The 24,910-nt window shown below is 50.0% G+C and overlaps 1 protein-coding gene across 8 annotated transcripts in view; it reads right to left on the bottom strand.

Moving 5' to 3' along the window:
* Positions 1–24,910, bottom strand: part of UBR4 (ubiquitin protein ligase E3 component n-recognin 4) — a 94,429-nt gene that overhangs the window by 35,101 nt on the left and 34,418 nt on the right. For 4 of the 8 annotated variants that reach the window (XR_011682660.1, XR_011682661.1, XM_071449195.1 and 1 more), the window contains exons 49-75: positions 24,098–24,314; positions 22,666–22,698; positions 21,514–21,577; positions 20,962–21,096; positions 20,472–20,646; positions 20,117–20,254; positions 19,563–19,684; positions 18,890–19,001; positions 18,222–18,352; positions 17,911–18,088; positions 17,626–17,730; positions 16,997–17,152; positions 14,669–14,837; positions 13,770–13,866; positions 13,269–13,376; positions 12,670–12,786; positions 10,774–10,983; positions 9,922–10,071; positions 9,060–9,287; positions 8,893–8,971; positions 7,958–8,200; positions 6,910–7,078; positions 6,267–6,411; positions 5,497–5,582; positions 4,931–5,018; positions 4,148–4,341; positions 2,837–3,076 (exon numbers count right to left, since the gene is read on the bottom strand). Coding sequence is in view for 6 of the 8 variants with exons in the window: in XM_071449195.1 (XP_071305296.1) it covers positions 2,837–3,076; positions 4,148–4,341; positions 4,931–5,018; positions 5,497–5,582; positions 6,267–6,411; positions 6,910–7,078; positions 7,958–8,200; positions 8,893–8,971; positions 9,060–9,287; positions 9,922–10,071; positions 10,774–10,983; positions 12,670–12,786; positions 13,269–13,376; positions 13,770–13,866; positions 14,669–14,837; positions 16,997–17,152; positions 17,626–17,730; positions 17,911–18,088; positions 18,222–18,352; positions 18,890–19,001; positions 19,563–19,684; positions 20,117–20,254; positions 20,472–20,646; positions 20,962–21,096; positions 21,514–21,577; positions 22,666–22,698; positions 24,098–24,314 (3,889 nt within the window). In the remaining 2 variants the exon portion in view is untranslated. The remainder of the gene's footprint in view (positions 1–2,836; positions 3,077–4,147; positions 4,342–4,930; positions 5,019–5,496; positions 5,583–6,266; positions 6,412–6,909; positions 7,079–7,957; positions 8,201–8,892; positions 8,972–9,059; positions 9,288–9,921; positions 10,072–10,773; positions 10,984–12,669; positions 12,787–13,268; positions 13,377–13,769; positions 13,867–14,668; positions 14,838–16,996; positions 17,153–17,625; positions 17,731–17,910; positions 18,089–18,221; positions 18,353–18,889; positions 19,002–19,562; positions 19,685–20,116; positions 20,255–20,471; positions 20,647–20,961; positions 21,097–21,513; positions 21,578–22,665; positions 22,699–24,097; positions 24,315–24,910) is intronic. The other 4 variants (XM_071449198.1, XM_071449199.1, XM_071449200.1 and 1 more) reach the window with 4 other exon arrangements.

The following is a 24,910-nucleotide window of genomic DNA, read 5'->3' as shown; positions in this document are numbered from 1 at the left end:
TCTCCCCACTGCAGAGCAGGGCAGCAGACAGCACTGATTTATAGCTCCCAGAGCTCCAGAAGGGATGTGGAAACCTTTCCACACACCAGCAATCACCAGGAAAGAGCCTGCAAAACACCTCGAATCCCATGGGAATTAGAGAGGAATAGGGACAACAATAAGGGGAAAGAGATACCAGATAAGGAGACAAAAGTGACAAAAGGGAAGGATTTCTAAGGCTGTGGTAGAAGTGTGAATAGCACACAGTAAATTACCCCTGAGCCTGCTCTGAATGAGGAGAGCACAACAAAAGCCATGAATAGAACTGTGTGTCCAGCCCAGCCAGGGATCCTGGGGGAAGCCCTGCAATCCCCCAGCTGAACTCCAGCCTCCAGCCCAGGCAGGCCAAAAATAACCTGCTCGGGGGAATTCTGTGCTGTGAACTTCGAGGGCTGGATGTGAAACTTCAGCTGGCTGAGAATTGTGCTCCCAGGCTCCCTTTGTTAGCCTGCATTACATTAAATCCCTGTAAGCCTGTTTTATACTTCCCCACTAATTTGATTGTGTGCTTGTATTAAGCAGAAAGGGGAATTTCCATGGCAGGGGGTGTGTGGCACCCGGGAGGGCTCTGGGGGACACTCACACCTGCACTTGGGGCACTGCTACACATGAGGGACACACAGTGACACCCACAGAGCTGCACTTGGGGCACTGGTAGATGTTCTGGGGACACAGAGACTCTGGGGACACCCACAGTAACACTGGGGACACCCACAGACTGCACTTGTGGCACTTTACATGTTCTGGGGACACTGGGGACACACAGTGACACTGGGGGCACACACAGTGACACCCAGTGACCCTGACCTGCACCTGTGGCACTGGTAGACATTCTGGGGACACACACAGTGACACTCAGTGACACTCAGTGACCCCCTGACCTGCACTTGTGGCACTAGTAGACGTTCTGGGGGCACACACACAGTGACAGTGGGGGCACACACAGTGACACAGTGACATTCAGTGACACACAGACCTGCACTTGTGGCACTGGTAGCCGTTCTGGGCACACACACAGTGACTCTGGGGGCACACACACAGTGACACAGTGACACACAGTGACCCTGACCCACACTTGTGGCACTGGTAGACGTTCTGGGGGCACACACACAGTGACTCTGGGGGCACACACACAGTGACACAGTGACCCACAGACCTGCACTTGTGGCACTGGTAGACGCTCTGGGCACACACACAGTGACACACAGTGACACTCAGTGACACACAGTGACCCTGACCTGCACTTGTGGCACTGGTAGACGTTCTGGGCACACACTCAGTGACACTCAGTGACACAGTGACCTGCACTTGTGGCACTGGTAGACGCTCTGGGGACACACTCAGTGACACTCAGTGACACACAGACCTGCACTTGTGGCACTGGTAGACGTTCTGGGGACACACACAGTGACTCTGGGGACACACACAGTGACCCTGGGGACACACACAGTGACACTCAGTGACACTCAGTGACACTCAGTGACACCCTGACCTGCACTTGTGGCACTGGTAGACGTTCTGGGGACACACTCAGTGACACACAGTGACACTCAGTGACACACAGACCTGCACTTGTGGCACTGGTAGACGTTCTGGGGACACACACAGTGACTCTGGGGACACACACAGTGACCCTGGGGACACACACAGTGACCCTGACCTGCACTTGTGGCACTGGTAGACGTTCTGGGGACACACAGAGTGACTCTGGGGACACACACAGTGACACAGTGACACCCTGACCTGCACTTGTGGCACTGGTAGACGTTCTGGGGGCACACACAGTGACACACAGTGACACTCAGTGACACACAGACCTGCACTTGTGGCACTGGTAGACGTTCTGGGGACACACTCAGTGACACACAGTGACACTCAGTGACACACAGACCTGCACTTGTGGCACTGGTAGACGTTCTGGGGACACACACAGTGACTCTGGGGACACACACAGTGACACAGTGACCCTGACCTGCACTTGTGGCACTGGTAGACGTTCTGGGCACACACACAGTGACACTCAGTGACACTCAGTGACACACAGTGACACACAGACCTGCACTTGTGGCACTGGTAGACGTTCTGGGGACACACACAGTGACTCTGGGGACACACACAGTGACCCTGGGGACACACACAGTGACACTCAGTGACACTCAGTGACACTCAGTGACACACAGACCTGCACTTGTGGCACTGGTAGACGTTCTGGGGACACACTCAGTGACACACAGTGACACTCAGTGACACACAGACCTGCACTTGTGGCACTGGTAGACGTTCTGGGGACACACACAGTGACTCTGGGGACACACACAGTGACCCTGGGGACACACACAGTGACCCTGACCTGCACTTGTGGCACTGGTAGACGTTCTGGGGACACACAGAGTGACTCTGGGGACACACACAGTGACACAGTGACACCCTGACCTGCACTTGTGGCACTGGTAGACGTTCTGGGGGCACACACAGTGACACAGTGACACACAGACCTGCACTTGTGGCACTGGTAGATGCTCTGGGCACACACACAGTGACTCTGGGGACACACACAGTGACACTCAGTGACCCTGACCTGCACTTGTGGCACTGGTAGACGTTCTGGGCACACACACAGTGACACTCAGTGACACCCTGACCTGCACTTGTGGCACTGGTAGACGCTCTGGGGACACACACAGTGACACTCAGTGACACAGTGACCCTGACCTGCACTTGTGGCACTGGTAGACGTTCTGGGGACACACACAGTGACTCTGGGGACACACTCAGTGACACTCAGTGACACACAGACCTGCACTTGTGGCACTGGTAGACGTTCTCGCCGCAGTTGCCACACACGCCGGGGTTGGCGGGCACCGAGGCGCTGCAGCGCGGGCACTGCAGGGTCTCGGTGGATGCCTGGTAGTTCTCGTAGAAGTCGGCGAACTCGATCATCAGGTTGGAGGCCACGATGGGCAGGGGCAGATCGATCTTCACCTCCGTCTGCCCCGGCGTCAGCTGCACCTTCTTGGCCTTGTGCCAGCGAGCCGGCCTGCACGAGGGGGAAGGGAAGGGAACCAAAGGAAAGGAAGGGAAAGGAAAAAAAGAGAAAGGAAAGGAAGGTTTTCCAGAGGGAAGGTCCCTCCCCACCCACGTGTGAGGAAAAGCAAAATGCAACCGTCTCGGCTCCAAATCTCCTTTAAGTGGGATGAATGGAGAGCAGTTCTAGGATTCGTTTCCTTAGCTTCTGTATTGACATGATATGTAGCCAGAAATACATTTTAAGCCTTTATCCTCTTCATAGAGAGAGACTGTTTGGGATTAAAGAGCTGTTGATGCCTCATGGAAAAACTTTAATTCTACAGACATTTTCTAGGGATTTTCACCTCCATTTTTTTATTAGTAAGGACATTTGCATGAAAACAGGATATTTATTTCTTAAAGATCTCATCTGCTCCCACTGCTTATTCTCAACCTGAAGTCAGAATCCTCTCTTTGTGACATCATAATCCTCTCCACAGCAGCCACTTGTGATGTCACAGAGGATTAAGACTTCAAATAAGCAATAAGCAGCGGGCACAGATTAATCCCTAAGCCAAAGAGATCTGATTCTGGTGAGAACATCTCAAGAAGTAAGAAGGGGAAGCACATAAGCAGGACTGGCTCCAGACTGAGCAGTGTGTTGAAAAGGAGCCATTTCTGGTAGGTAAAGCAGAGCTGAGAGTGAGACCATCCAACTTATAATTTTAATTCTACTCTATGGCTTCAAAGAAACAATGTTAATGCTTTCAGCATTCCTGGACATGCTGCAAAGTCCAAATCCCTTTTGGAGTCAAACTACCCATGAAGTGCTCTCAGTATTACTGCTGGTTCCCACACAATTAAGTCAGGTGCTTAAAAGCGAGCCTGGACAAAATCAGAATCCACAAATTTTATAGACATTCTTCAAGCTTCAGAGGAAATCTGGATCTTTGCTTCAACAACTGTAGGGGATTCAGAACAATCCCACCCAATGTGGGCTGAGAGTGATGAGTAATAGTCTAAGGAGGAACCTTGGGGAAAAACAAGAAGCCAAGGGAACGAATCTGATTCAGAGACTGCACACAAAACTTGATGAACATACTTGTTCTTCAGCTCCACGATGGCCTGCACGGTCCTGTTGTTGTAGTAGAGGTTGATGGTTCTCACCATCTTGGTTCGTTTCAGGTCCCCAATCTTCACTGTCACCTTGCTGATGGTGTGGCTGCCAATGAGCTTCACCACCTGCTGCGTGGTCGTGTAGCGTGTGTCCACTTTGATGGACGAGAGCTTGATGTACTGGGGAGACAGAGCAAGGACACACTGCCTGTCTGAGGGCACCCCAAAACCTCAGGGGCACAGGAAACCCAGGACTGGGATCCCTGCTCTACTGGGGAGACAAAGCAAGGACACACTGCCTGTCTGAGGGCACCCCAAAACCTCAGGGGCACAGCAAACCCAGGACTGGGATCCCTGCTCTACTGGGGAGACAAAGCAAGGACACACTGCCTGTGTGAGGGCACCCCAAAACCTCAGGGGCAAAGGAAACCACACCTGGAAAGGGTTGGGATCCCCACCACTGGAAAGGATTTAATACCTGCAGTTAGTGCTGGTGCCATGCAGAGCAGCTGGAGCTGTGGCAGGAGGGTCTAGGCTGGATATCAGGGAAAGGTTCTTCCCCCAGAGGGTTCAGGCACTGTCCAGGCTCCCCAGGGGATGGGCACAGCCCTGAGGCTGCCAAAGCTCCAGGAGCATTTGGACACCACTCTCACGGATGCCCAGGGTGGGATTGTAGGGATGTTTGTGCAAAGCCAGGGCTGGATTTGATCCTTGTGGGCCCCTTCCAACCCAGGATATTCCATGGCTGTGTGATTCCAGGGTTACTTACACAGAAAGGCACCTCAGGGTTGTTGCAGACAAGGCAAGGATCACTCTCCAGGTAGTAGCCATCAAATTCCACGAGCCCAGACAATGTGCTGGAATGAGGGAACAACACTCACAAATGGACTTGAGCATTTGCTGCTTTAAACCCAGGCCATTCAACCAGAATCACTTTAATTTCCCCCATTTCCCAGTCCCAGTGTGTAACAGAACTGTTACAATGTAAATCACACTGGAAATAACAGCTTTTAACTAAGCACTTTTATTGTAATTATCAATGGCCAAGGTGGGACCAAGAACATAACCCTCAAAACTGCAAATCTCTATTCTCCAGCTGGGCCTAAGATTTTATAACATTTACTGACAGTGAAAGCAGAAGAGCTGAAGCCAAGCTCTGCTGGCAGGGCACAATGTCAGGTGTGCATCTGGCAGAAAGGATTCTGCTGCTCTCCCAAGCCCAGCAGGCACAAACCTCAGCAGGGCCCATCCCCACCACCTTCCCTGGGTGCTCCCCATGGATGGAGCTCAGCTGGAAAGCCCTGCATGACCTGGATCAAAGGCACAAAGACTCACTTGTAGATGTTGGAGTTGGGGTGGTTGGTGAGAATGTGGTTTTGGGTCCGGAGGATCTCCACGGCCTTTTGGGAATATTCCTTCAGCTGAAATAAAACCAGGCAAAGTCAGTCTTCAAAACAATGCTTTTATTGCTACACAGACACAAACATCCTCATCTTGTAGTGTTCCAGGTGTCCCAAAAGGAGTACACACCACACCCACAGGAATTTACGTGTTTAAATCATTACCCAGGACTGTAACTGATCCTAAAATTTGAGATTTACACAGTAAAGCTGTGTAAATTTACACAGTAAGTGCTGTTTGTCAGTCAATCCCTGAAAATGCCTGCCAAGATTTGTACAGCAATCCCCACTCTTTAAACATACTCATGCAAGTACCAATGGGTCTAAATTATTTGTTCTCAATCCCACTGATCCCCTACAAGAGGCCACAACTTCCATTGTTCAAATATCATGGTTACAAAAGATTTCTAGGAGTTGCAATATCAAAAATCTATAAACTGGAGCTGCCAGATCCACAAAAGCCTCATGTTGGAAAGAGATATTTTTCTCAATAAATAAAAAACTCACCAGCACAATTTTACCCCCAAAACAATAAAACAAAAACCCACACTTCCAAATTCTTTAGGGTTCTGCTTTTTTTTAACATTGAAGTTCTAATAACATGAAAAATTTCCAGCAGAAGCTCTTGTGACAGAAAATCTGTGCCAGCTGTATCATAAATGAGCACCTGGGATGCTGTGCCTCCCTTCTGCAGTGTCCCTGTACCTTTTTCTCAGTCTGTTGTGTTTTCAGGGAGAAGTATCCCAGGAGATCTACAAACTGGGCAGCCTTTCTTCCATAGGCTGGGAGCTCTGGCCAGATGGACCACATGAGATCCAGCAGTAACTCCTGCTGGGACTTGTTGGAGTTCCTGTTGGGTGGATTACAGACAATCAGGGCTCTTGTGCAGAAGGAGAACATAAGCTCCAGTCCACCAAAGTGGGAAACCATCATCTTGCAGAGCTCACAGAGCTAAATCCCACCATCCCTTGAACCCATCTGTTTTCCAGCACTCCAAAACAAAAGCAGCTGTCCTGCAACAACTGAACAGAGCTCTGAAGGACTCCGGCCCCCTAAAGCACTCCTTTCCTCACACAGCTCCCAACTTTTCATGGTGGGAGTCTGGGATCTGCCCCAGAAATTCACTTTGCCCACGAACACCTGCTCCTGGTCATGACAGGGGTCAGATTTTGCAGGCAGAAATAAAGTGCTCCTTGCAGATGACAACTGAGATTGATCATGGGTCACAACTTCCACCTCCAGCCCCAGTAACTGCAAAGCACGAGGGCAATTCCAGAGGGGCCCAACACCTGCAGGCTCCAGCATCCTTCAGGGAGAGGCTCTGGCCCTGGGGCAGCCCCAGGCTCACCTGTAGATGTGCAGGGCCAGGCAGTGGGCCTGCCACCTCACTGAGGAGGAGTTGGATTCCAGCAGGAAGCAGCGCAGGAACTGGATGAGGGTCTCCTTGTCAGCAAACTTGTTCAGCTGGTTCACCAGGGCCGTGCACAGCTGGTCCTCCTGGCTGCCTGAACCCTCACCTAGGGACACAGGGAAGGCTTTAGGGGGAAGATAAATGCAGCACCTCACAGGCAGGCCACTCTCCTCTTTCAAAGAGTCAGGATAATGGGGACAAATGATAATGTTTCAGGTAACAAGAAAGTTTAATATTCCTGTCTTTTTCAAAACTATAACCCAGCACTCCTGACTAACAGGAAAAAAAAAACTGCAGGAAAACTTGCCAGTGAGGACGTGAGAAATGTGCTACACATCCTGATAAAAAGAAAGGACTGACCATGAGGCAATGAAAAGACTCACAGAGAACCATCTGATGGTGAAAGCCAAAGCGGCTCCTTGAAGAAAAGCCAAGAGAGAATTTATGCCCGTGACTTTTATAGGGAAGCTTAATTACTTTCCCAGGACTGTGGATATTCATTAAGCAGCAGCCCTGGCTCCAGCAGAGCTTCCAAGGCAGCCAGAGGAAACAAGTCTGAACACAATCACTGCAGAGCACAGCTAACTGGGTGTGCATCCCCAGGATTTGTTTTAATCCTCATGAGCCTTTCAGCCTCCTACAACCCAGGACAGGCAAGTTAAGTGGAAGCTGCTTCATCACTAGATTAGGTAACACCATTAGACAACTTCAAACCCACTCAAGGCAATAAACACAGTGGGTTTGGGATGTTCTCAGCACGTGGCTTCAGCCCAACTCCCAGGACACACTGCTTCACCTGAGTCCCCTCTGCACATGGGAAAGCTGCTCCTCTCCCCTGATTGTGGCTGTGGGTGCCCTGCCACGAGCCATGACCCTTTCCCAACAGCAGGATTTATCATCCAGCTCTTTCTGAACAAAGTAAGAAAGGCTGTGAGGAGCAGACTTGCTCCCTAAAACCACAGGACAGGGCCCAGCTGCCCCTCACCCTCTCGCTCCTTCTCCTTTTCCTCCTTCTTGCTCTTTTTGGTGGAGGATTTGCTCTGCGCTGCCGCCTGCCCAGAGCCTGATGCTGCAGGAGCAGAGCTGGAAGAGGTGCTGGAAGCTCCAGAGGATGAAGCCACAGACAGCACTTTGCTGCCACACAGAGCACAAGACAACAGCTGCAGGAGAACTGGGGACACTCCTTCGTCTACCAGGAAGCTGACTTGGAGCAGGAAATAGAGAACCGCTGTGGAGGAAAGGGGAAAATGTTTGAATCACACAATCATGGAATATCCTGAGCTGGAAAAGGCCCACAGAGATTGAATCCAACCCAGGTCCTGCACAGATACCCCAACAATCCCACCCTGGGCATCCCTGGGAGCATTGTCCAAATGCTCCTGGAGCTCTGGCAGCCTCAGGGCTGTGCCCATCCCCTGGAGAGCCTGGGCAGTGCCAGCACCCTCTGGGGAAGAACCTTTCCCTGATATTAATAACCTAACCCTGCCCTGACACAGCTCCATGCCACTAAAGCCTGAATTAAAAAAGAAAAGAAAGACACAAAAAAGAAAAAAAAAAAAAACCCAGCCTAAACCAAAAGCTTTTGTACACAAGAACCAAGCTCCCAGAACTGTCCTGTCCCTGGACCATGGAAGCCTAACACTGGGGTACACCAGGTACAGTGGCTCATCCCAAATTACTCTCTGGCACAGTGGCAGCACAGGCAAGAGAACACAGATCTCCTGTTCCTCTAAGTTATCCATTACACCACATTTTGCTCTTTAGCCAAGGACCAGATGCAATTAGGGCACTGGGATAATGAGTACTGGAAACAGTTCAGTCCTATCAAAACCCTCATCTGTGCTGAGCTTCCCCATGTGAGCCATCTCAATCCCAACCACGACACCACTGCTCCCCCAAACCCTGTGAGACAGAACTCACAGTCATCCTTGATGCAGAATTTCTGCCAGTTCACCGTTCTCTGTGTGGCAATCTCTGCACAAGCCTTCAAATGTTCCATCTGCAGGCACAAAGGGATGGGATCAGAGCACATCAGCTCCTGTCCCACCAACACCACCCCAAGGCCCTGTCCCTGCTGCTGCCCGTACCAGGGAGATCAGGGTGTCATACTGCAGGGCAGAGCCTGAGCTGGCTGTCACCACACTGGCCCTCAGGAAGATTCCCTGCTCCTCCAGGAGCTTCTTGATGCCGCGCACGTGCGAGTCCAGCGTGTGCAGGTCCCGCAGCTGCCGGTACTTGTCCTTGGAGCCGCAGATGAACAGCAGCAGCTTGCGCACCTGGCGGCGCACGAACGGCGTCTGCTGGATCATCAGGTACTGCAGGGGGAAGCCAGGGCACAGTGAGCTCACCAGGGACACACTGACCACCAAAAAGGAGGGCTTTCTTCCAAAAGGTAAACAGATGGGAGATGCCTTCACCCAGCTTTAATTCTGTAAGTCCCAGGCAGAATAGACACTGCACAGCAGCACTGCACCACTTGCTGGAAACCATCTCTTGTCATCTCCAACCTCAAATAAACACCCAACCAAGGCTAATTAAGAAATCCTAACTCATACTTGTGTAAATGTAAGATAACTTGTTATGTACAGTAGGAAGCAAACTGAGAACACAAACACCAAATATCTCCCTGGTTTCTTTTTTAAGGCCCAAGTACCAACAGCTGAGCATGATGTTACATTTTTCCATCTCACAGCAGGTTTTCTCCCTAAGCTTTGTGGCAGCAACCACTGAGTTTCAAGAAATAACAGCAACCTCATTTTTCATGTATGTTTTCCTACAGATTCCTGTTCAACAGGAATGCACAAAGCCAACAGTTCACCTTCTTTCAAGAGGATTAAAAATACAAGATGGAGCTGAGATCAGCTCTGCAAAAGCTCATCTCTCCCATGAAAGAAATCATTATTGGAGTTTTCTTGTGGAAATCTGCAGGTGTATCACGTTCTTGCTTACCTCAGACAAAAAGTAGAACCAGGAGTGATCAAAGATGGGTGGGGGGATGCGGGAGTTGGTGTCTGCAATCTTCTTGATCTGGTAGGGCAGGCGCAGCACCATCTCTGTCAGGAGCTGAGTGTAGGCCTCAAAAACATCTGCAGCATGACCCTGGCAGCAAGAGAAATCCCTGAGGCTCTGAGCACACCCTGTGTGGTGCCATGATGAATGACAGGGTGCTTTTGCTGATTTTTTAAAAACAAGGGATTTCTGCCCCTTTGCAGCCCAAAGAATGTTCCCAAATGATGGAATAAGAACCTGCACAAGGCCTTGAACTGGATGGCAGCTGTGAGGATGCCCTAAGCTAGTCTGGAGTAATAAAGCAGTTCAACTCAGGAGCTTTCAGCTTAGGAGACATTCTTACATTTAATCAGGCTTTTTGCACTGCACCTGTACAAACACCAAACCATGGCATAATGGCACCACGGCAGTGGAACAAGCCTGGGAATTACTGTGGAAATTCCCATCCACCACTCCACTTCCTTGGTATCCTAAGTTCAGGAATTCTGCCTGCCAAGCACAGGGAGTCATGGGCTGGAGCAGCTTTCCTTCAGGATGATTAACAATTCCTCCAGGAACAGCTGCACAGAACTCCTGGGTTAGGAGTGCACCAAGGGATGCAGGGAGAGATGAGAGAGGAGCTGGGCTGCCCTGTGAGAACTCAGAGCACTCCCAGTTGTAACTTTGTACTACAAGATGGATTTTGGTTGGTCTTCTCAGGGCAAACTCCTGGTGCAGGGCTGCTTTCCCAGCTCTGTGCAGCCTCCCCTCAGTGCAGGCCCTGCACAGCTGCCAGCACAGGGCAGGACTCACCTTCACGTACTGGCGGAGGAAGAAGGGGCTCATGTCGGGGGGAGAGGAGGTGGTGTGAGGCTTCAGCAGCTGGCTGGTGGCCACAGGCTCCTCATCGTTCTGCTGGCTCTTCCAGTACTCCAGCAGGGACTTGAGCACGTGCAGACAGTAATCAACAGCACCAGAGCTCAGCAGGGCAGCTGCTGTGGCACTGGAGATCAGGGAGGAAGCCTGGAACACAGGGAAGGAGCTGGATCAGGAACACACCTGGGAACCTGCAGTGGGGAGAGCTGGGGCAGCCCTGAGCAGCTGCTGACAGTGTGGGCAAGAGAGCAGGTCTGGATGAAACTTTGCAGGCAGCTTTTAAGTTTGGGGTTTGTTTGAGGTTGGGGTTTTTTGGTTTATTTTGTGTTTATGAAAAGCAACTCAAATATTTACAGAGACTCTTTTGAACAAGTGCTTAGTAAAGGAAAACAAATAAAATCTCCTCTTAAGTCTAATCTCCCCTCGACACATGTGCCAGAGGCCACTCTGCTGTGGATTAGACGACTAGGGCTTTCTTCCCTTCTTTTTTTCCCCCTTCTTTTCTTTTTTTTTGTTTTTAAGTTGGGATTTCTATTTGTTTATCTGGGATTTGGCCAGCTGGGCGTGAATCCTGGTAGAGAAAGAGTCCCTGTTGCAGCTGCCGCTCACAGGCTCTGCTCCACCCAGGTATTGCTCCACCTGCATTCTGCAAGACGAGGAGCTTTGATTTCTGTGGGAAGCTCAAGTGAGTAACAAAGGCTGGAGAAAAAGCTACTGTAAATAAAACTATTAAAGCAGCCCTGTAAATCCAAACAAACCCCACAGCTCATAAGCTCATTAAAATTTGATGCAGTTCAGACTAAATTTTTTAACCTCTATGCTTTTTTATTAATCTCCTTCCCACCACACATACTGCTTTTTATGCCTTATTACTGCACCTTTTAGCAACAAATATCTAAGGAATCCTCTTAGCGACTTTTACGTTGACACAGCAGCATATTGCTTTCCAATAATCACATTACAAATCCTCTTTAACCCCTTCAGCACTGGTGAGATGCAAGGGGAAAATCTGCCAGACCGTTTTAAGTACCATCATTAATGTGCTGCCCTGAGCTCAGTCTGGAACCATGCACAAAACAAGAGCATCCAATTGTCTTTACACGGCTGCTTCCTCCAGCCCTACTTTCAGAACTCTTTTTCCACAAGAGCTCAGTAACACTACAGGTTCCCTATAAATTTTTCCAAAGCACTCTCAAGGATGTTTCAGTTTTACACCTGTTATTTCAGTTAGCAGCTTTGTTTTTGATGAACAAAAGCCCCCCAAGGACATCATGGAATCCCAGAATGGTTTGGGTGGAAAGGGACCTCTAAGTTCATCCTATTCCACCCTCTGCCATGGGCAGGGACACCTTCCACTGTCCCACATGGCTCCAAGCCCTGTCCAGCCTGGCCTTAGACACTTGCAGGGATCCAGGGGCAGCCACAGCTTCTCTGGGCAATCTCCACCCTTACAGGGAAGGATTTCTTCCCAATATTTGATCTAAATTTTCCCTCTTTCAGTCTAACCCTTTCCCCCTTGCCCTGTCACTCCAGCTCCTGATGAAAAGTCTTCCTCTGGCTTTCCTGTAGCCCCTTCAGACCCTGGAAGGTGTTGTGGGGTCTCCACACAACCTTCTCTTCTCCAGGCTGAGCATTCCCAACTCTCCCAGCCTGTCTCCATAGGGGAGGTGCTCCAGTGCCCTCCATGGCCTCCTCTGCACTTGCTCCAACAATTCCATGAGTTCTCATGTTGAGAACCCCAGAACTGTGAGCAGTGCTCCAGGTGGGATCTTGTGAGAGCTGAGTAAAGGGGGAGAAAATCAAAATCAAAACAAAGCAATTTGGAGAATGTACCTCACAAATGGAAGTCTTGGATCCTGACTTGGTCCTGGACATGAAGACACTGAGCAGCCTCATCACCACCAGGTGCACCTCGTTCACAGGGGAGCGCTCATTCTTCTTGGACACATCCTGCAGGAAAAGACACATCCTGCTGCTCAATCCAGAGCTGAGCAGGGTCCCAAGCCTCTCAAGTTCAGTGCTCTGATCCTCAGGAAGCATTCCTAATTTAAGCTCAAAGAGTAAGACTGAAAAAAGCAGCACAAATGCCTCAACAGAAGGGTAGGCAGTGGCCTGGCTGCCAGAGAACAGTCCCACACAAATGAACAGCTACATATGTCAATCATGCATTTACTGATCATGGCTCTTCTCAGAGTTTAATTCCAGCAAAACAAATTTTCATTCTGGCTCACTTGTGGATGTCAGACCCAGGAAACAGTGGGAGTCCCACTCATGTCATTTCTACCTTACATGAAAGGAGGCAAGAGGAATAAACTGCCTGACCACATCCACACAGCAATGTTTCTGTGATTCCCAAGCATTTAATTCCTCCAAGAAAAGAAACCCTATCTAGAAGGAGCAAATTCAGAGCATGAGCCCACACTGCACTTTACCTTTTTGTCCATGCCCAGCTCTGCAATCAGCTGGGACAGAAGGTTATCCAAAGCTCCCTTGTCTTTCTCATCCTCCCCATCCAGGTCTGTTGTGAGCATCAGAATAACCTGGGGAAAGCAGTCAGAGAATTATTAGAGGGCAGGTTCCACATTATCAAGATAACTATTTATCTTTCACAAAACAGCACTGATTTTATCTTGATTTATGTGTTCTTTCCCAAATCCAGCCTGTGCCTCACATCCTAATATGAACATTCAGCATAAACCCACAAGACCTTCCCAAACACAGTGGAGCTCAAGGATTGGAGCCCTCAGGCTCCTCAGTCAGCTGTAAAGTCACACTGAGAAAGGGCACAAGTCCAGCAAAAACCTGTGGGTAAGGAATGCTTTGCAACAGATGGACTCACACTGTGACTGGGCAGGAAGGAGAAAAGCAATGCAAATAGAAATCAGTGACTGAACTGTTTGATTTGGGCTTAACTCTGAGCCCTCCTCACTCACCTGCATGTAAGGGATGGCCCGGACCCCCCCCACGTTCCTCAGCTGGGGGAGGTTCTGCAGCAGCCTCTCCAGCAGCATCAGCCTGACCATGTGCAGCCTGGGGATTCAGTAATCAGCAATCAGACACAGCCCAGAACACACCACACCCAGCAGGGTCTCCAGGAGAGCACTGCAATCTGCCCCAGAAACCTCTAAGCCATCAAATCCTCTCAGGGAGGACAGGACTTGCTCAGACTTCACAGGGGAGTGAAGCCAAAGATGCAGAGCACCCCTGACAATGGAGCCCCACTGCCCAGGCCTGGCCACCCGGGGACTGCAACTGCATGGGAACATCCTCAGCTCTGGAGAAGGGACTGAGCACCTGCTCCCACAGAATGAAAAGTGCCCATATTCCCAAAGGACACTTCCACATGCTTTTGTCCTAACAGTGAATTTCACAGGCTCCCAAGATTTCAGTGATTCCATGTAAACTAGACTCATGCAGCATTTTTTCATCACTTCCTAGAGGCAGCAGTTTTGTGGGACACACACTGGGTGTGTTTATCACACCACATGATGATTGCACAGAGGGTGCTCTGCCCAGGCTCCCCACAGAACAGGCACAGCTCTGAGCCTTGCCAGAGCTCCAGGAGCGTTTGGACAACATTGGGATGCAGAGGCTGGGATTGTTGGGATGTCTGTGCAGGGCCAGGGGTTGGACTGGATGACATTTGTGGGTCCCTTGCACCTCAGGACACTCCATGATTTTGCAATGGCATTTGGCTCTAGTTTGTGTTTCTGACTTTCCACTTTGCTTACCCAGCAGTCACAAATCCCACTCCTGGCACTGCAGCCCCCTCCTCTGCAACCTTCCCCCAGAGCACAGCTGTTCTTCCTCAGGAGAAAACAAAGTCTCTTGCCTGTTGCTGGTGTGGACGTCCCCCTCTGCCTCCCCTTCCCCCTCGGAGCCCTCTCCCTCCTGCTGGCCCGTGGTGGTGCTGATGGCTCCCGTGCTGGAGCTGACGCTGCCCGGCCCCGCCGCGTGGCCCTCGGCCGCCGTGTCCCCGTAGGCGCTGCTCCGGCCGGACACTGGGGAGGACAGGAGGGCAGGGAAACACACAAAACATCAGCAACCCAACAGGGAAACACACAAAACATCAGCAACCCAACAGGGAAACACACAAAACATCAGCAACCCAACAGGGAAACACACAAAACATCAGCAACTCAACAGGGAAACACACAAAACATCAGCAACTCAACAGGGAAACACACAAAACATCAGCAACCCAACAGGGAAACAAACACACAAAACATCAGCAACTCAACAGGGAAACACACAAAACATCAGCAACTCAACAGGGAAACACACCCTCAGCAACTCAACGGGGAAACACACCCTCAGCAACTCAACATTCTTTGGAATGAATCGTGGTTCAAAGGAGATGCTGGCTTTGGTTCTCTTCTGAAAGCCACAGAGAGGATGAAGATGCTTTTGTAGAAATCTTTTCTTTGCCACCCTCATCTTTGTAGCCCAAACTGAACTGGTCCCACAGCAGTAATTCAAACTCAATCAGACAATGCTTGGATGGGCAGAGTGGGCAATCAGATAATTTTTTTAGTAAGAGTCTGTGATTATTTTACCTGGCTATCAGTCCCAAACTAAAAAGAGAGTAATTAATCCTATCTCATTCAAACTTAACCAGCAGCATAGTGAATTGTCTCAGTCTTGCTCTAGGCATTCTGAGAGGCAAGGGCTCTGGGGAGACCTTGCTGTGGCCTCCCATACCTTTTAGAGTACTGGGTACTCATGGTACTTATGAAAAGCAGGGAGAGGGACCTGTTATATGGGCAGAGAGTGACAGGACCAGGGGCAGTGGCTTTAAGCTGAACAAGGGCAGGATTAGATGAGATATTAGGGAGAAATTCTTTACTCAGAGGGTGATGAAGCCTGGCACAGGCTGCCCAGAGAACCTGGGGCTGCCTGATCCCTGCAAGTGTCCAAGGCCAGGTTGGACAGGGCTTGGAGCAAGCTGGGATTGTGGAAAGTGTCCCTGCCTTGGGGTCAGTACAGGATGATCTTTAAGGTCCCTTCCCACACAAACCATTCTGGGATTCAATGATTCTCTTATTACAGCCCAGCAAAATCTGCTGCAGATTCCACACTTGCAGAGAACCACAAAAGGCAGACAACATCCCATCACAAAAGGCAGACAACATCCCATCTGTGGGCACTGGGGCAAAACCCACGAAATGACAGATGGCAGCAACCACTGGGAACTGAGATTCTCTCTGTGTCAGGGATCACCCACACGCTCCCATGGTGGGCAAGGCTGTGGCAGCAGGGAGGGAGCAGGGGGTGCAGCAGCAGTGCAGGAGGGGCTGCAGCAGGGAGGGAGCAGGGGGTGCAACAGGGGTGCAGCAGGGGCTGCAGCAGGGAAAGAGCAGGGAAGGAGCAGGGTGTGCAGCAGGGGTGTAGGAGGGGGTGCAGCAGGGAAGGAGCACAAGTGCAGCAGGGGTGCAGCAGGGAATGAAGCAGGGAAGGAGCAGGGGTGCAGCAGGGGGTGAAGCAGGAAGGAGAAGGGGTGCAGCAGGGAGGGTGCAGCAGGGCTGCAGCAGGAGGTGCAGCAGGGAGGGTGCAGCAGAGCTGCAGCAGGAGGTGCAGCAGGGAGGGTGCAGCAGGAAGGGTGCAGCAGGGAAGGAGCAGGGAGGGTGCAGCACAAAGGGTGCAGCAGGGAAGGAGCAGGGGCTACAATAGGGCTGCAATAGGGCTGCAGCAGGGCTGCAATAGGGCTGCAGCAGGGAAGGAGCAGGGGCTGCAGCAGGGAGGGTGCAGCAGGGGGTGAAGCAGGGAAGGAGCAGGGGCTGCAATAGGGCTAATAGGGCTGCAGCAGGGCTGCAATAGGGCTGCAGCAGGGAAGGAGCAGGGGCTGCAGCAGGGCTGCAGCAGGGCTGCAATAGGGTTGCAATAGGGCTGCAATAGGGCTGCAATAGGGTTGCAATAGGGTTGCAATAGGGCTGCAATAGGGCTGCAATAGGGCTGCAGCAGGGCTGCAATAGGGCTGCAGCAGGGCTGCAATAGCGCTGCAATAGGGCTGCAGCAGGGCTGCAATAGCGCTGCAATAGGGCTGCAGCAGGGGCTGCAGCAGGGCTGCAGCAGGGCTGCAATAGGGCTGCAGCAGGGCTGCAATAGGGCTGCAGCAGGGCTGCAGCAGGGCTGCAATAGGGCTGCAGCAGGGCTCACTCACCGCTGTGCTCCCCGGCCACCGAGTCCACGGCGCTGCCGCCGCTCTCCGAGCCCACGCTGCCCCCGTGCTCTGCAGGTGACGTCCGCAGCGTGGAGCCGTCCGTGGCCGCCGTGCTGCCCTCGTCGTCAGAGGCTGGAGCTAAGAGAATAAAGAGAGCTGTTACAAGTAAAAACACTGCCTGGGAACAACTGCAAACGACGCTCTCGCTACCAGGGAAAGGCTGCAGGGACTGGGTTTGGGGTTTGGGGATGGCTCCAAAGGGAAAGGGAGCTTGGGGGGAGCAGCAGGAGAGTTAAAGCAGTGCAGGGGAGATATCCCAAGAGGAAAGCTTCTCTGTCAAATATACAGGCATGCACAGTTACTTAAAGAACCACGTCTGGTTGTTTATAAATGCCAGGGAAATACAGGACATGCTTTGTTTTGTCTGCTTTAGTCAAGGAGAGGAAATAACTTCCTCAGAAGTCTACAGTGAGAGTCAATCAAAGCAGGAAAAAGCTGTAAGTACACTCTCAAATATACAAGAAGCCAATAGTAATAACTGACTCTTCCAAACCGTATTTGCAGACCAATTTTAAGGCATTACTTAGGTCAGAATGTGAAAAAGAAGCTGCCTTGCAGTGAACAGTTACCTGATGCTGTTGTGTCCGAGAGTGTTCCAGCGTCGAGAGAGGAGGAGCTGGGAGCTTGGCCCGACAGTCCCAAGCTCTGCAGCCCAAGGGCACTGCTGCTGCTCCCTGCAAGCAGACAACAACTTATGAGCATCCTTCTTTGAGAGAATAAGTTAACTCTGACATTTTCTGTACATTTCATAGTTCTGCTATCTTTGCTTCACTGGTGATGACACCAACAGCTTTGCCTCATTTCTTTCCCAGTTTCCATTCCCTTTTTGCCTGCCAACAGTGCCCACATCTGACCTTGCTGATCTTGTTGCAGGCTCAGGGCAATAGCCAACTCCACCATTGTCTCATCATCTGCATCTGGAGGGATATCCAGCATCGGAGGGAATCCCTCTGCTCCAGCCAGGAGAGCCTCCAGAGGAGAAGGATTCCCATTATTCACGTTCTCAGAAGTCTCCAGAACCATGGATTCGGACTATGGAGAGGAAGCACAGTGAGAGCTTTCCCCAGACCACCATCACTAAGGGAGCACTGCAAGGTTCATCAGAACTAAATTAACTCAAGTCCTGGCACACTTCAAGGGCTCCAAGGAGAAGCTCTGGACTCACCACCATCTCAAAGTCCCCGTGATCCACCTCGCTCTGCTCCTGGCTCTCCTGTCGGATGTGCTCTCCATTTGCTATCCCAGAGCTCTGCAGCTTGTCTTCTGCATCATCGTCATCATCATCATCCTTATCTCCTGAGTGGCAAAGCAGGAGTTCATAAATGCACAGCTCCTCATCCCATCCCAAACCAGGCTGCTAATGCTGGGAAAAAACCCAAACTGCCCTCAGTTACCAAGAGACTCCTGACACCTACTTGGTGTCAACTTGACTCCTGACACCTCCTGACAATTTGCTTCAATACTGAAAAACCTCTCTTGCATACAGCTCTGATAATTTTGACCTGCACACATCTTTGACTGATTTATTAGAACCTGAAAACATGCATAGAAATATAACTCTAGATTACTACTCTCTAGATAGAATGATCAGATTTCCCTGTCACTGAAAGGGGAGTATCTCAGAGAGATCTCCTTTGTGAATCCCAAAATATCAACCAAAAGGTGAGAGTTTATTAAATAAAAAGGGGTTTAGGGGGCAAGGGAGAGCAAAAGAAAGGAAAAAGGCTGATTTTAGTCTTTTTTAGTCTCAGTTTCTAACCAAACCAGTTTATTTCCCTGTCCTTTGTGACCAGTCAAGGCCATGCTGGCTGAAGCAGGGCTGCCCTGGCGTACCCATGGGGGTGTTGCTGCGGGGGGACGATGGCAGGGTCACGTGGCGCCGCTTGTTCCGGGGTCTCAGCACCCTGATCAAAGCTTGCTTGCAGGAAAAGCTCACTGCTGGGTCCTGCAGGGGGAACAGTTCATCATGACACTCCTTCTGCTCTAAGTCCTTTTTCACAGCATTTGGGATGATGGCTAAAAATGCACTTGTGACTCTCGTCAGTCATGGTTCATGTAGGACATGAGCCACCTCCCACAAAGCAACATTTGTAATTCCACATGCAGCACATGACAAACATTACCAGAACACAAGGAGAGGGAAAATTCTCCTCCATTCACTTCTGGCTGGGTGGTTTTGGCTGTATTTTGTGTCTGTACTATGTATTCACATTCTGCCCACACTTAATTTTTTCCCCACTATAGAATCATAGAAGCATTTAGGTTGAAAAAGCCCTCTGAGATCAAGCCCAACCATAAACCCAACAATGCCAATCCCCCTAACCCATGTCCCCAAGTGGCACATCTACACTTTTAAAGCCCTCCAGGGGTGGGGACTCAACCACTGCTCTGGGCAGCCTGTGGCAGGCTGAAACACGCCTTCCACAAAGAAATGTTTCCAGATGCCCAACCTAAACCTCCCCTGGTGCAACTGGAGGCTGAGGCAGAGAAGAACAAGGTGACATACTGGGCAAAGTAACATCTGCATGTAGATCTTGGATGCAGTATGGATACAGTCCAGCTCACACGTGCAGTATCCATGGATAATATCCACCAAAGCATTGACTGTGGCTTCAACGTGAGTGAGACCTAGCAGGAATAAAAGCAGGACTGAAATCAGCTCTCTCTGTATTTCAGCACAGAGTGAGGCACTGCAGGAAGCATCTTTTGTTTGCAGACTTCAAGGCACAATGTTAACAGCACAAATATATTGATTTTCAATCCAGACTGAGCCAGTCTTGTCTGTCTGATGGAATATTTGAACTCCATACACCAGCACCACTGAATATCCTCTAACAGCACCCACAAAGACAAACGTGGGTAAATCAATCATCAGTCCCTTCTTCCTGGCACAATACACGTGTCCCTGAACAAAAGCTTTGAAGCAGAATCTGCAGCCCCACATCACAAAGCCCTCAGTGCAACACCAGCATTGGAAAGTCATGTTCTCTGCTTACAAACTTAAAATAGGCCCCTTCAGAAGCCACAGGCTTGCCAATAGCAAAGGAAGAGCTCTCCCACCTGGCAGGCAGGCAGGGGCCAGGAAGGCGTTTTTGGGTTTTGATGCATGGAGCTTCCAGAAGTGGTTCACCAGCTGGGTAATGAAGGTGCAGCCCTCTCCTTCCACGTGTTTCTGGGCCTCCTGCCCTTCTTCACTCTCTGCACAGATTAAAAAACACCTCTCAGAAACGTGCAGGGGAAAACCTTAATGAGGGTAACACCAAGTTTATTTGAAATGGCTTTGATGTTCTCATCAGCAGGATATCACACACCTAGCAAATGTGTCAAATACAGTCTCTGCCACTCTGAACCCAACACCCCAGCACAGCTTCAATTATCACAACAGAAACTTAGAGAAAATTACAGACTTATCTACCTGTTTCCAGCTGTGGCAGCTTTGATTCTGTGTAGTGGACCAGATTGTTGGGTCTCATAATAGCAATGGACCGAGCAGTGATGACCAGCCTCTGGAACACCTCAGGATCGAGGTCCTTTCCTTCTTTGGTTGAGGAAGTCAAATATTGAATGGCTTTGCTTAGCAGTGCTTGATCCTGTAGAGTGAGAGATAACACAGGCAAAGAAAAACAACTGATTGCAGCATGAGAAAGCAGCTGAAGCACAACCACAGGACAGATCCTGGGGAAATCCAGCACTCCTCATCTAAGGAAGGGCAACCAATGCTAAAAGGTCACAGAATCACACAACCCTGGTGAAACACAGCAGCCAGCAGGGCAGGCAGCAGGAGCTAAAGGGAGATGAGACAAGAGGATTGTGCTGTGTGGAGGAAGGGCTCTCTAGGGCTCTGCTGCACCTCAGCCATGACCTGGCAGGCTCCAGGAGCCCCAAATCCATGCCCTGGGCAGTACCTTGTGGTTGTGGTAGGCTGAACGGCTGGTGTGCAGGCTGGCCAGCAGGCTCTTGGTCTGCTGCTGCACGCTGGAAGGGGCTGGCATGGACAGCAGCACTGTAGCCAGTTCCTGAGCTGCAATCTTATTCTTCTCCTAAGAACAGACAAACCCCATCATTCAGTATATTTACCATCACTCAGTGTACCTACAGCTCCCTTCCCTCAATACCCTTTTGATAGCCTCCCTCCATTTACTATTGACATTTAGGGAACACTTCACATGTCTCCACAAGAAAAGTCCTTTTGAGATTTATGGGCTCCCACCCTGCTGTTTCTGTAAACGAGGTCACTCCGAAGCACAAAAAGCCCACCAGCGCTAAATGCAAATGCCAATTGTCATTCTAAACTAGTTTCAAACGCTTTTGGCTAAGGCAACTTTCAGATCAGTGCTTTGAGCAAAAGGGATGCGGCTCTGCTCCTATCAGGCCCCCGGGGCTGCAGGAGGTAGTGCTGAGCTGGCCCCTCCTCCCCCGGCTCCAAAGCTCAGGAATGTATTCAGAAAGTTACTTGCCTTCTCGTTGACTGGTCCCACAGCAAAGCAGCTTTCCAGCGCTTCTAAAGAACTCACAACTAGCCTGGAGGGAGAGAGGAAAGCAGGCTTGAGTACAGCAACCCTTCTCTCTCCTTAGCACTTTGCTTTATGCAGGCTACAGTCATGAGTAGCTCAGAGACAGCTAACGAATGCCAAGTACAAAATCAAAGCATGATAAAACCTGCCACAGGCACCATGCATATCATTTCATTGTGTTACAGACCAGAGTTAAACCTGGCTCACGCTCACAGACAAACTTAGGACTGCTTTAATAATCCACAGCTGAAAGACAGGGGCTTTTCTCTCCCAAAGAGGATAAAACATTTCCTTACGCAGCCTGCAGCAGGGATAACTTGGATTGTCTTGACAGTCCCAATTCACCATGGCCCCCAGACGTACAGATGACTGCAGATCAAGGCTGGCTATGACACATGGGAAAAAGCGGAACCGACTTTGCTCAGGGAGCAACGTTCTACTCGCTTGCTATTTTCACACAGGTTGCTCTTTCCAATTTGGAGTTTCAGCACAAAATATTCCAGAGGAAAATTAACTCAGAGCACTGGGTGTGACCCCAAGCGAGGGATGCTGAGGTTCAGGCAGGCTGGGAAAACACTTGTCCCGAGGGAAAACCTGATTTACAAGTGGCAGCAAAGTCCCTGTAGCAGCACTCCATGCCCCCAGGTGGAACTACCTGAAATGCCATCTGACACACCAGAAGGAGCAGGAAGATACAGGAAAAAGCAGGGAAGAGAGAGCATTAAGGGGAAAAATAGCAGTGTAGGATTGGAAGGTAGAAGGAACAATTGTCTGGTCTGGTGGTGATAAAGAACATCCCCCTCCCCACAGCCACCCTCATAAAGCTTGGAGGGAACAGAAGTGGGATAAAAAGGCACAAGGAAGGAACAAAGCAGAGAGGAGTCTGTCAAATAAGCAACAGTTATGCTGTGTACAGCAAAAATCTGCAAACCACCTCATCTTTACATTTGCTAAACCATCTGCCATGCAATGACCAGAATGTAAAGAAGCAAATGTCACTTGGAAAACAAAAAAACCCCAGTCACCAGAAGCCACACCATGTGTTCTGTCTCTGACACACACTCATTCGTGCAGAGAAAAGGATGCCATACTAACCGGTCCAGGGTGGTTAGGGACTCAGTGTCAGAACTTTGGGGGAGCAAAGAAAAAGGAAAAAAAAATAAAAATGTGTAAAGCTCACAGAAAAACTCCCTAGAACACATTCTAAGCAAAAGGCAAATTAAATGGGGAAATCAGGAAGCCGGGGAGCGTCAGTCTAAGCAGGGTCTCTACCTGGGCAGCACACACTGGTCTGGAGCAAAACAAAGACAGAGATGAGCCAGGGCACCTCACACAGAGAAGCCAAGCACCACTTAAAGCATCACCCAGGCTTAAATTTGAGTGCAGACACCACATTTGGATAGAAAAGCTGCCTCCTGCCTGCCATCAGCTGCTCCTACTCCAGAGAACCTTTCAGAAGGGAACACCAAATAGGAAGAATATTTTTTTTACATCTGAATGTTTAGAATATAATCCCACTGCTCTGAAAAACCAGAGAGCATGTCTGTGCTGAGAGGGACATCTTGTGGGGATGTCACAGCAGAGGAGGGAAGGAAAGGGAAAATAAACACAGGAAAAAATCCCATGAACTATTAGACAAAATATTAAAGGATGGCTGAACAGGTCCTTCAACTGGGCCTAAGTGGCACTTCAAGCCCTGAGCCTCTATCAGAGAATTTCAGTCAGACAAACTTAACCACCACTTTCTCACAGCTGAGCAGTGATTGTTTCCTCTGAAATGGTCATTTTTCAGCAGTACCACTTCCTCTTTGCTAAACCATCTGCCATGCAATGACCAGAATGTAAAGAAGCAAATGTCACTGCTTTGATTTGAGCTGTTTCCCTCCTGTCCTTGCTGCTTTTACAACCCTTAGGATAGAGATTGTATGAGTTCAAAGGAAAACACAGCATGGACATCAGAAAGAAAGAAAGAACACAAGTTCTGTTGATTCACTAAATTTATGTCCAGGTCACCCATGGGGTTTGGCTCTCAGCAGGGATATGGGGGAAAACCCAACACCTTCCCCAGCACAACAGCTCAGCCTGAGGCACGTGGGCTACAAGGCAAGTTGTGGGAGCCACAAGCCTAAAGCAGGGTCACACACAAAGCCCTCCTCAAAACTGAGCTCAGCTTCAGAGAGGCCTGACCTTTGTGAGCTCCAGAGACCAAAAAAGGGCCAACTTGAAATGAGAGAATGTACCAGGGCAGCAGGAATTGCTTTGAGCTCCTCGAGACTGCTGAAATATGAACTAGGCAGCACAAGCAAGCACACAGATCTACCCATCTACTGCACCAGATCAACCAAGAGCCACCACAAACCCTCCTACCAAGATAATCAACCCCTGTTTTCAGCTGTTGCTGTGTAAGGCAGTGAGAACAACTCACTAATTCCCTCCAGTTCTCCAAGTCAGGAAAAGCACCCAAGTGCCCACCAAAACAACAACAACCCATTTCCAAGGAGAAATAAGGGAAAGACTGTGGAAATACCTCTCCAGGACAGTCCCACTGGCAGCAGCAGGGGCAGCTGACTCGGCGTCCCCAGTGCCGTTCCCCTGGTTGAGGTTGGGGGGACACACGTTGCTCACGGAAGCAGACGGGAAGTCCTCGGGGGGCTCGTCAGGCCAGCCAAACTGCTCCTTGGTTTTGCCATAAATTTTTATGGAATCCATCATGGTGACTCCAGCAGGATCCACAGAAGCCCCAACTGTAGCGATGAGAGAAATTTCTTAAAAACTGCGAGAACTGTTGCTTTTGGATACAAAGCAGCCTCGTTTCACAGGACCAGGACAGCAATGACACTGCCATTAACACACAGCCACTGACAGTTGTCACAGACATCTTTTATGGAAAATCCTTTCCTTAGGATTTTTTCTCCTGAGAAGCTGAAAGGCCTCAGGAACAAAATGTAACCAATGGTTATCTGCTGCTGTGGAATGCAACAGGTGCATCTGGGATTGGTCTCATGTGGTTGTTTCTAATCTATGCCCAATCACAGTCAGCTGCCTCGGACTCTCAGTCCCAAGACATAAGCCTTTGTTATTCATTTCTTTTCTATTCTTAGCCAGCCTTCTGATGAAATCCTTTCTTCTATTCTTTCAGTATAGTGTTACTATAATATGTATCATAAAATAATAAATCAAGCCTGCTGAAACATGGAGTCAGATCCTCATCTCTTCCCTCATCCTAAGACCCCTGAGAACACCATCACAGACACTGCCATTTCCTTTGCAAGGCCACTTTCCTTCTCTCACCTCAGCACAAAATCATTGAGCTGAACTACAGAACGTTCACTCACAGCAG

This window comes from Agelaius tricolor, unplaced genomic scaffold (assembly GCF_023055355.1).
Source record: "Agelaius tricolor isolate 1412-34295 unplaced genomic scaffold, bAgeTri1.0.p SCAF_28, whole genome shotgun sequence".
In the NCBI taxonomy this organism is placed as follows: Eukaryota; Metazoa; Chordata; class Aves; order Passeriformes; family Icteridae; genus Agelaius; species Agelaius tricolor.
This window is presented reverse-complemented; position numbering and strand designations above follow the sequence as displayed.